This window comes from Heteronotia binoei, chromosome 7 (assembly GCF_032191835.1).
Source record: "Heteronotia binoei isolate CCM8104 ecotype False Entrance Well chromosome 7, APGP_CSIRO_Hbin_v1, whole genome shotgun sequence".
NCBI lineage: Eukaryota > Metazoa > Chordata > Lepidosauria > Squamata > Gekkonidae > Heteronotia > Heteronotia binoei.
The window spans coordinates 57,369,689-57,381,668 of record NC_083229.1 but is presented as its reverse complement, the minus strand read 5'-3'; the positions used below and the strand labels follow the sequence as shown (position 1 = coordinate 57,381,668).

The 11,980-nt window shown below is 37.9% G+C and overlaps 1 protein-coding gene across 1 annotated transcript in view; it reads right to left on the bottom strand.

The window, feature by feature from the left end:
• Window positions 1-2,546: 2,546 nt before the first annotated feature.
• Window positions 2,547-11,980, bottom strand: part of CPA6 (carboxypeptidase A6) — an 81,601-nt gene continuing 72,167 nt past the window's right edge. Inside the window, exons 9-11 of the mRNA XM_060243669.1 lie at window positions 10,830-11,032; window positions 5,044-5,128; window positions 2,547-2,931 (exon numbers count right to left, since the gene is read on the bottom strand). Coding sequence (XP_060099652.1) covers window positions 2,744-2,931; window positions 5,044-5,128; window positions 10,830-11,032 — 476 coding nt within the window. The 3' untranslated portion in view covers window positions 2,547-2,743. The remainder of the gene's footprint in view (window positions 2,932-5,043; window positions 5,129-10,829; window positions 11,033-11,980) is intronic.

Genomic DNA, 11,980 nt, shown 5'->3' with positions numbered 1-11,980 from the left:
ATTAAGAGACCATTTTCACAAACAAACATGTTTTATTTAATAAGTTCTGGTACTATTAAATACAAACTCCCAGTTATAGTTGACATCAATCACAATGAAATGCCAAGGAAGGAAAGTCCCTTCTATCTGCATAGTTGCATCCTGAACCAGAGAAGGAGATCCTTGTGTGAAAAGAGCACCATATACTGGGTCAGACACCAAAGGCATGGATCAGATGAGCACTTTACCCACCTATAGATACATTTAATCCCACTTTTCCTCCTGAGAGTGAGTGACTCAATGAGCTTCATGACAAAACAGGGATTTTAACATGGATCTCCAGTACTACTTTGATGCTATAACAACTACACTACACTGGTTTTCATTTCTCATTTACTTTTTCACCTAAATGTGGATGATGTCTATCAGCACTGAATAACTTTCAGTGAGCATCCCCATTGATATTCTGGGAACATCACACGTAACTGTGCATGACTATTACTGTGCTAAGATGTTATCCTTTCAAATACAATGTTCACTAGAGAATTCTTATGCAGTAAATCTTCCATATATTCATTTCCTGATCATTTAAAAATCTTATACAAGCTTCTTGAAATGAGGCAAAGTTTTTGATTCCCCATGATAATCATACACCCATTAATTAGTTTCTGAGTAATTAATAACTATTCCACTAGGTACAGGGTTGCCATATTTTAAACTTCTCCCTCTCACTGTCCCTTTAATATTAGTTTTATCAGCAAGTAACGACCAGGTGATGTTATTTAACTCCATGCCATGAAAAGCTTCAAATGTTTACTAGCAAGGACCACTGTGTACTTTTTAATAATTGTTTATGCAATAATTTGTGCAATAATTTTATTTATTCACAAGTCACATCTAGCATATAGATCATTCTTGGTATATATTAACAGCTATTCATAATAAGCATAGGTTAACTCTACCATTTATGTTACTGACTGAGGGCAACCATATATGTTGAATTTTTCTATATGTGATGGTAAGTCACTAACCTACCATTCTGCATGGAAAATTATGGGTGAATTACTTTATTGTAAGGCAGCAGAGGTCTCTAACCATTGATTCTGGAACTGAAGCCTAGACATTTTGTTTGCAGTGTCACTAGGCCAGCTTGAAGACAGATGCATTGCTGATACTCTGCAGTGACACTTTGTAGTCTGACACTGGTTCCAGTGGTTTCCTGAACTGCAGTGTTTTTCTCTGAATTCTCTCACAACATTGTTGTCCATTTGTTGTGTTTCTGTTTCTCCATGCCTTCTCAAACCACCTGATTTTCAAGAAGCATGGAGGAAATGGGGAAGGGGGGGGCCCAACAAATGCAAAAACTCCCAACAAATACACAATTATGTCATGAGGAAATTCAGAAAAATTGCAGCTGTTCAGAGTAACATAACCAAATCACATAAGAAGCCAATAAGATCTGATCTGATCTTTTATGATGAGTGTGGTCTTGCTCAGTTTTGTCACAGTGCACAATGAACAGCTGCAGACTGCCTGGAAGTCCTTCAGAAAATGATGAATTGCCAGCAGGCCACTAACTCTGATATTTGCTTACCTATTTTCCTCACATAATATGTGAGCCTACATCGCATATCGCCTAGAGGTCCAAGAGGATATTTAGCATGTGATCTGGCTCTTTGGTTACACTAGAAATTCTCCATCCTCTGCATTAAACAGAACAAAGTCACATGAACATGAGCCACTGTGAGAGAAACAGTCATTCTCTAGAAGTTTTAAATTGCATAAAAGAAATAGCTTCCCTTTTAACATAACAGCAAACGTAAATTCCCTTACAACCTGGTCACAAAAAACTGTAATCTACAATTAGTTCCAACAGGTGCACTGAATATTCTGTTGGATGGGCTATTACTGATATGGGAGACCTACAATTTAGTCCTATATCCATCCAACATTAGAATGTTCCTTCTGTGCTCTATTATAATCTGAAGCAGAAAAGGAATAATATGGACAAATACAATTCTTCCACCGGATTTTATATACATGAATTTATTAGGATTTTACTGCACTAAAAAAACACTTTAAAGTGCAATCCTTTGCAAAGTTAAAGTCAGTGGGCTTAATGGACTACTCTGCATAGGATTGCACTGTTATTCTGCTGACATCCATGTCAGTGATGTGGACTCTAGAGGTACAGAAACAGAACAATTTTACTATCTCAAAAGAGTTATAATTTAATGTACATTGCAAACATTACTCAAAGCTGTATACATTCTGTGCTTTAAGCAAAAACAACCAACCTAAACACCTGTGCCTAATAAGATTCTTTGTTAAACCATGCCAATATCTGTGCACTGTGTAGATTATTCAATCTGGGCAGATTGGGATATGCAAATTTATTTAGTCTGCTTCTTCTATCCATGAGATGGAGAAAAGATCCAGATAAAGAGGAAGACCTTATATTCCCAGACTGCTATAAATTTTTCTTTGAGTCTCTCCACATAACTCAGTTACTGCAGTTTCAGCAGGCATTTCCCATGCATTTTCAAACTCTGTTCTGATTTCTGCATTTGTATGGTATAATGCCAGGATACACACAGCCTGTATATATACAACATTCTTTTCAACACATAGAACAAATGGCACATTCTCTTTCTATGAGTTCCGCCAGGACATGTCACATTCTATTCAGTGACCTGACATTATTTACATAATAAAGCATTTGAAATAATGAGAAATTAATGGTTTTGAGCTGTTTTAATGTACCTTAGTGACACTTTTTTAGCAGATGCATTGTTATATTTTTAACAGCTAACATAGTCTCTGTACAAGTTGGTTTGATTAAGTTCTCAGGTAGCAGAAACCCAAAATGGCCAGTATCACGCAGCTCAAATGCAAATGCATATGGGATGCCATTTTTGTATGCCCAGTCCATAGAACTGCCAGAACTTACGTCTGGAAAAACAAACAGATGGTTAATAAAGGATACATATAAAAGGATATGATGGTACATGGTTGTTTCCAAGTAAGACCGAGAAGCAAAATGTCTTTGACTCCAGAGATGCTTCAGAGGAACAACTATCACAAGAAGGAATCTAATCACAGCTAAAATCAGTTTTGTAGACCCTCTTGGTATAACAGATGCAATGTGGATGTGCTTGTGAGCTAGCAGTGAGCTTCCATAGCATGAGTGGGGATTCGAACAGAAGTCCCCCCAGCTAGTAGTCCAACATTCTTAACCTTACAGCACACTGACTGGTTCTTGGCAATTATGATAAAATATAGCAAGTAATAGCCAGAAAATATGTAGTCATTACAGACTATGCACCTTCATTTTAAACCCAGATAATACTCACAAGTCCATTGTTTCAGATCAGATCAAAACAAAGTTGAAAAGCAACATATGCCTTGCCATACTGAGCTACTGAATTTATTTTCTCTTTAAACCATGCTGAGAGAGTTCCATTAGACTCTGCCAGTTATTTAAAACTCAGAATTTAAACATCCCATGCTCCACTGGGAAGAATATACATTTTAATATTCTACATTGATGGGATTTTACTTTTGTTTTATTATTATTTTCAAAATGATTGTGTTCTCAGCCTCAGGGGAAAAAATACAGCCCAAAGCCTGAATGAACACTTAGAACACAAATATTATTTTTAAAAATATGAGACAAAACTCAGAAATCATTACAAGAACCATTCCCAATCTAGCAAAGGAAAGTCATCCATGGACACAGTCTTCTGTGCACATAGCTGATGCAAATACAGATCCCTATCTGCATTTGTGATATCCATCTGGGTCATGTTAAACTGATTGGATGTGCCTTTTGAAGTGTGGAAGGATGTAGATACCATTTGAGGCTAATAGTTATGTGTGACTGGCTGTCTGTAACTAGTGTTTAATTGTGGATTTAGTATTGAATGTTTTTTTGCAAATAATCTTAAGCATTAACTCACTGAATAATTTCTTGATATGTTTTAAAAGTTCTCATATGTTATATCCTGATTCTATTTCTATCTCTATTGAACACATGAAGCTATCGCATACTGAATCAGACAATTGGTCCATCAAGTATTGTCAGCTCAGACTGACAGGGGCTCTCCAGGATCCCAAGGAAGAGGTCTTTCCCATCACCTAGTTGCCTTCCTTTCAACTGGAGATGTCCTCAGAGGTTGCCCTGTGACTTTCTGCATGCCAGGGGTGGCTGGAGTGAGGGACAGTGGCTCAGTGGTAGAGCATCTGCTTGGTAAGCAGAAGGTCCCAGGTTCAATCCCTGGCATCTCCAAAATAGGGTCCAGGCAAAAAGGTGTGAAAAACCTCAGTTTGAGACCCTGGAGAGCTGCTGCCAATCTGAGTAGACAATACTGACTTTGATGGACCAAGGTGTCTGATTCAGTATAAGGCAGCTTCATATGTTCATAAGTGGTTGACTACTGTGTGAAACAAGATGCTGGAGTAAATGGAATCCTTGTGTGTTCCAGCAGGTCACCTCTTACATTTCCCTCAAATTTTGTACTCTTACAGGTTCTACTTCTGACAGCGTCAGAATACATTGCACTAATTTTTCCATACAGGGAAGGTCTAGATTGTATTGCTGCACATAGTTAAGTTGCTTAACTTCAACTTCAACCATAGTAATTGGCAAGACCCAATAAATCAGGGCCAGTGTTCTATGTGTAAATGGAGCTTTAATCCCTGTTTTCCAAGATGACTCCTAGCCAATTTACTACCAGCCTACCCAGGGCTTTTTTCTGGAAAAAAGAGATGCCAGAACTCTCAAGAGGGAAATGAAGGAGAAACATATGGGTGCCCTTCATGAACTTTAAACATTTTTTTGAGAATTTTCTTTCCACAAAGAGGTTCTGGAACTCCATTCCACCGCATTCCCCCAGAAAATAAGCCCTGAGCCTATGTGCAAATTAGAAACCTTCGTAGCAGCAAACTTCTCATCTCTTGCCTCTCATCATATCAGACTAAAATAGTCTTGGAAATTATTTGCTTGTCTCATTAAAGCAAAGCCAACACCAGCATAGTACATTAAGAAAGGAACAAGAAACTTACACAGAGTACTTGAGGCAGGGCCGTATCGGTATCTTATTCCATAAACTGACTGCAAGGCATTCACGGCATTAAAAGCTGCAGATTCCTGGGAAGGGAACAAAAAAAATCTACATTACATTAATTACATGAAATTTCAGTTTAAATGGCAATGACTTAGGGCAGTATTGAAATCAGGTGAAATTACTCTAAAGGCTCTCTAAATCAATATGTATAAACTGTTCCACAAATAATCATGCAATGAGCCTTGCATAGAATCATATGCTTACTACCAGCAGGGAGAGGGAGCTGGGATTCTGCAGAATACTGTAACATGTTACAGAGATTCCTCAACAACCACCACAAAAAAGGTTAAAACTAATGAGGGACACAGTCGGTCTCTCACAAATCCAGTGTGGATCAGTGAGAATCCTCTGCCAGCGTACAGGGAACCAATGAAAGTCTTGTCTGGAGGGGAAGAGGATCCTACCATTCTGTGGAACTTCACATCCATTTCTAAGCACCTAGCAACCCTCAATTTACATGCAGCCTTCTCTTCATTTAGCATTATACCCAGAGTATACTCATTGTTTACTGCATTTTTTTTTTAAAAGTACTGCTGTCAAGTTGTAAACATTACAGCTGACTAAAATCAAATTGCCCAAAGCAAAAAAATCAACCTCCTCCTGAAAAAATGACTATGTCCTAACCAGTTGGCAACATAAACTGATCACCACAGTTCACTAATGGTATATCAAACTATATAGAGTCACCATGCAGTTGAGGATATTTTAAGATATACGCAAAAAGCACCATGGTGCCCTCTGTCTAGCTGTTTGCATTTCTAGATTCAGAGGCCTAGCATTCTTTAAAAACTCATTATATCAGCTTACTGAAGTTTAAAGGGTTCCCAATAGCTTGAGTTGTTTCTGTCCAAGATATGAAAATGATATAAAATTATATTAATGAGAACCATTCACTAAAAAGAAACACTTCTAAATTACATTTAGCAACTACAATGGCCAATCCATGACAGGCATTGTATTTTCAAATGATTTAATTATGGTGTTACAGATAAGGAACTGCTGTAATTCTGCTTTTGTTCATTATAAAATGAATGTGAGATGAAATACAGTGTGGCTGGATGAGCAGCTCCTGATACCACAGAGATCTAACTGTAGTAATTATGAAAAAGCTCAACCATGAAAACTTGTATCATGCTGGGAAATTTGTATCTGGTAGCCATTCCAAAGTATGAAGGTACCTTTCTATTTGGAGAGCATATCTGGGAACACTTGGAATGGTTACTAACCTGGTGCCAGCCTGTCCACTTGTATATGTAAATGCAGACAACATGAAAATGAAAAAGATGCGACAGCTATTTCTGTTTCTATTCTTCTGTGTTTTTTAATTTATCATGCTGTCTACACATTGCTACTGCAGATGCCTCAACAGGAGCCTGCATGAACATTGTCACACTCGTATGAAAAAAGACAGGCTTCTAAATGAGGATGTACTTGAAGCTGCATATCTGTATATCACAGGATGTGCGATGAACTAGCTTTTGCACACTCAATGCTGTTGATCTACATACCAATGCCAGCTTCTGTTATGAAAGGCATTTTCTGCACATGGATGATTGGCTGATGAAAGGCTGACCTAGGCGTGCTTTGCTTTTAAATGAAATCCAGACTTTTTATTTTTCAATTTAATCCAAAAAGTCACATTTTATTGCAAGTTTTCTTCTGGGGTTATTTTTGTTTTGTTTGATGATAATTATTGTAAATAGATTGTAAATATAAAGTAGGAGTTCACCTTTAAGACCAACAAAGTTTTATTCAGAATGCAAGCTTTTGTGTGCTCCAAGCACCCTTCATCAGACGAGGAATCAGGTACAGTGAGCAGGGCTATATATAGCTAGTAGGCAGTGGTTTAGAATGTAAAATGGTACAAATTTAATGACAGAATAGTAAAATTAACAAATTGAGCAAACCTTTGATCTGGGTAGCATGAAGCATGCGAAAGCAATAAAACAGTAATATGTCAAAATGTGAGAATGTCTGTCAATCTCTCTATTATATAAGCCTGGGTCAAAAAGAGGGTATTACTTTCTCAGATGTTTTCCCCATCTAAGTAATTTACCTTTTAACATGTAACATACATATAGTTTGCCATTAGAAGAAAAATACATTAAAATATAGTGAAAGATGGGTTTAGTATACATAATGAGATAAACAATCAATATCCCTATTTGAGTATGTCAATACAGCTAAAAGAGAAATACAAAATAAGAGATTCTTCCATCAAAGATTAGAATAACGAATACTTGTGCACCATATATGTCCAGTGGAAAACTAAGATCAAACTTAATGTGGAGAGTTGATTGCATGTCCTCTCTCCGGTTTCAGAGCCTTAAATAATTTAACACATTAATTCAAAGAGTGACTTGCAGCGTGGTTCTGTGTAGAAAACTGGACAGAAGCCTGTTTGCCTCAACTCAGGAATTATTAAACAGTCAATCCATATGCAGTGTCCCATGTTTTCTGAATACTGAGGTCCCACAAAAAAAACTTTCATCTGCTGTCCAGTGTAAACATGTAAAATAAATCTGGGGGGCTGATACTTGCAGAGTCAGTTCCAAGAGAGGAAACTGGAATTCCTTTAAGATTCCACTTTGCAGTTTAGGCAGTTTGTTCCATAATAAGCTGAAACAGCACCCTGTACAATTATAGGAGCCATGAATAAAGCTGCTTCTTTACTTTGCAACTGTGTTGTCTTTTGGGGCTGGATATTCAGACCTCAGATTCAGGCCTCACAAGAGCGCAGCTCCTGAACCTTTCTGAGAGTTCCACCTCCTCCTTTCCACCTTGTCCAATGAATAGTAGGTGCAGCTGCATAACAATCCCTGGATGAGCTCCACCACCTATTTTTCTCCAAAACAACCTCTGTGGATATTTATTACCTGCACAACTGCTCTTTATATGAGTGCTTTCAAGACCTTTCCCCATTGTTCCCCATCACCATGCTCTGTTCTTTCCCTCCAAGGATGACCACAGAGGGACACAGCTGTTTTACTTTCCTCTTTATGCGAACTGGCCTATCCTCTCTTGTGATCCCCCTCCCCTAGCACATCCTCTTCTCTGTCAGATTTTGAGTTTGTTTTGTGGATTTGTACCAGCACTACTGAACTGGTATAGTTGTGTGGCATAAATCTCACAATGCTGCAACTCAGGTTCTGTCATTCAGCTCCTGATGAATTAAAGGATTACCCTGCAAATGCTGTGATAAATCCAGTAGTGACCTCAGCCATTATCAATGAAATCAAACTGTAGACACAGTAGGCTGGATCCAATGCAAAATTTCTGCTTGTGCTATGTATCTTGTGTAAGCAGAAATGCATGAAAAAGATCATGGTAGCCACTTGTGCTAAGTCAAACTTATTTTATTCCCATTTGCATTTCTGCTTATGCAGGATTTCGTGCAACCAATTTCTGAGCACTGTAATATATAGGGAGGAGAGCACTAGGTCTTGTACAAGAGTTCATATTTCTGCTTGGGAATTGCTGTATCCAAGCTTTATATTTAGAATGCAGATGTCGTCTTTATAACCTGAATCTATGCAGGTATGCCTACAAAAAATCAATTCAAGTAGGTTTTTAAAAATTGAGAAACTGTCAAAAGAGGGAGTATGCCATATTAGAAACACAATCCATCTTTACTGTTCTGTAAAAATTCCATATACTCAACATAGTAGTAATTCTGATGAACAAAAGTTATTGAGTACAAACAGGGCTGGGCAATGATTTTGTGCGGCCTGAAGTGGAATATACCAGAAGGCATACTCCAGGGTCCCTTACATTGTATAGCAAATGCTAAAGCATGTGAATAATCAAACTTACAATCAGTGCTTCTTTTTTGTAGAAAAAGCTCAGCAGGAGGCAGCTGAGAGGTGATATGATCACCATCTTCAAGTACTTGAAGGGCTGTCAAAGAGAGGATGATGTGGAATTGTTTTCTGTGGCCCCAGAAGGTAGGACCAGAACCAATGGTTTGAAATTAAATCAAAAGAGTTTCTGGGTCAACATTAGAAAGAACTTCCTGACTGATAGAATGGTTCCTCAGTGGAACAGGCTTCCACAAGAGGTGGTGAGCTCTCCTTCCTTGGAGGTTTTTAAAAGTCTAGATAGTCATCTGACAGCAATGAAGATCCTGTGGATTTAGGGGGAGGTATTTGTGAGTTTCTTGCATTATGCAGAGGGTTGGACTAGATGACCCTGGAGGTCCCTTCCAACTCTATGATTCTATGATTTGCATATTAGGCCACACCTCCTGCCTGGGAGCATGTGGCTGCTGCATGGTGGGTCAGGCCACCTGGAGCCCTGGCCAGCCCAGGCTGAGCTCCACTCCTGTGGGCTCCTGCAGAGGAAAAGCCCTGCTTGCAATTATATAAAATGCAAGGATTATCTACCAACAATGCTCTGTGACACTGCAAGGGATGCTGGAAAGCGTATCTTGGGTCACACAATTTCACGTGTCCTTCAAAATACTTGTGTGGTTTTTGAAGTCCTGAACTAGAAACATTAGTGGGGACACATAATCTGTTGCCTATCAATTATTATAATGTATTCTTTTACTTTGCTTATAAATAGCAGAATCAGACGACTAAAATATGAAGAGACAAGGAAACAAACTCAGCCTCAAGGTAAGCACAGAACAGTACTTCCCTTTTTATCTTTTCATTAATGTCCCTGACCTTCCCTGCCTTATTTTGGGCCTTTTTATTCCTTGCCTTTCAAATATATTTTATCTGATGACACCAGAGTTCAAGAGGCTGGGACATAACCTTTTCAGCTTCCTAACACACACATAAACAGACAGCCACTGATGGTGCACAAAAATGATGCGAGGATCACAGTTTCTATGAATACTCCTTTCAAGCTACTCAAGAAAACATCTTTACTTACATTCAGAACAACTGAATACTATTTACAAATATGTAAGTGAAGAAACAACCCATTTACTTTTGAGTAAACTGGAAGATCAACTACAATCAAAACATAAATTTTTCTTCCTCCATTCTCCAGCTTATATACTGATTAGTTTACTCTGATGAAGAACATTTCTTTCAAGAAATTCAGACATTGATCCTATTATTATGCCATCCTTGTACCATTCTGTCTTCATATCTTTGTTTTAGGTTATCTTTCTGAAATGACAGAAACAGATCTGTATTTCTATACCACACTGTAACCACCATGAGATGAAGTTTCTTATTAACAATGATCTGTACAATTCATATGCAAGTATCTATAACCCTCACTAAATGACATAAAAAGTGATTGATCCAGGTGGGTAGCCGTGTTGATCTGAAGCAACAGAACAAAGCTGGAGTCCAGTAGCATCTTTAAGACCAACAAAGTTTTATTCAGAATGAATAAAAGGTGACCGTTAGGAACTGAGAAAATAAAGATTGACTATATATTTCAGCAACATTCCAAAACCCCACTGATTTTCTTGCTTCTTGTGGCCTATTAAATGAACAGCATTTAACATTTGGAAGAGGCGTGGTAGCAATAACAGAATTTATTTGGTGTCAAGATTCTGTTAGGTGAGATGGCTGTTAATTGTATTTAAAAAGTGGTTCTCAACATTTGAAAAAGGTTCAGCTTCAAAAATGCTCTCATGCTGCATAGCAATATGAAAATCTTAACTGCCAGAAAGAACTTTCAGGAGGCTAAAAACTGAGATTTCTTCTAAGAAAAAAAATGCAGAAATAGCTTATAAGGACTGATAGTACACTCTGTACTTACCACACAACTGAAATTTGGAATGGTCGCATACTTGTAAGAATATGGATACAGTAACATCTGGGCATATGCATGGAAGGACAGGTAGGCTTTTATTTGTTTTCGGTGTTTGCGAAGGAAATGAGCTACAGCCTTTACCTCAGGCTCAGATTCAGGGAAGGGACCACAGTACGTGTCATCACAGGGATGGATGGAAGCACCTTCATCTGCACATCGAAAAGAAATATGAATGTTAACACAAGTCTAAAAAAAAAATCACAATTTTAAAATCTGTATGGATACTAGCTACTAAGACACTCTAGAGATATCATGCCAATGGTTCTTTTCTGTCAATGTATTTATAGCTTAACACTGACAAAAATAATCTTGTTCTAGGAAAAGAAAAATGGAAAAAAAATCCAGAATGATATCAATTATTTTAATTGGATCTATCATGTTGGTAGGACACAACAGCACATTTGAGTTGTCGTAATTTTTGTATCAGTTGGAAAACAAGTTCCATGCAACTCAGAACTTACTATCCTCTAATACAGCTCTTTAATGTAAATGCATAGTTGAAACAAGAATGATTCTACTCACAGAGCTGTTAAATATTGTGGTGAATTCACCACTACCTCTGTGAGTATTTCCATGGTTTCTTTCCTCACTCAACACTAGTTTTAGCACTTGTGAACTCAGACAGTACATGAAAAGTTGCTCCACTCAGTGAGTTGGATTGGAGTAACTCTGCACAGGACTGCACTGTAATAACTAAAGTGTTGCATTGCAGCTGCTGCAGAGGCTTTACTGAAATCTCTAAAACATTAAGCAGATGAGAACCTGCAGTATGTGATGATGTTCCTTAATGATAAAAGTATAGAAGGATTAGATAACAAATAATTAAGTAGCACTGGGGGAAAACTCTGGCAATATTATTTGTAGTTTAAGACATGAAGATTTCTCTTCGTTTTCCTCAGCAAAGGTATGCAACAATCTATCTGCATGGATAGAGGGCAGATGGTGTACTCCCTACTGAACAGATAGTTGCCAAGTCAACAACTCACAAGAACACCCTGTTTGAATGCCTTCTCAAATATTAAAACCCAGTTGTTTTCCACCTTTCCACTCAGGAAATCATCCACATCCACTTGTCAGCTGATGAACCCCTGCACATC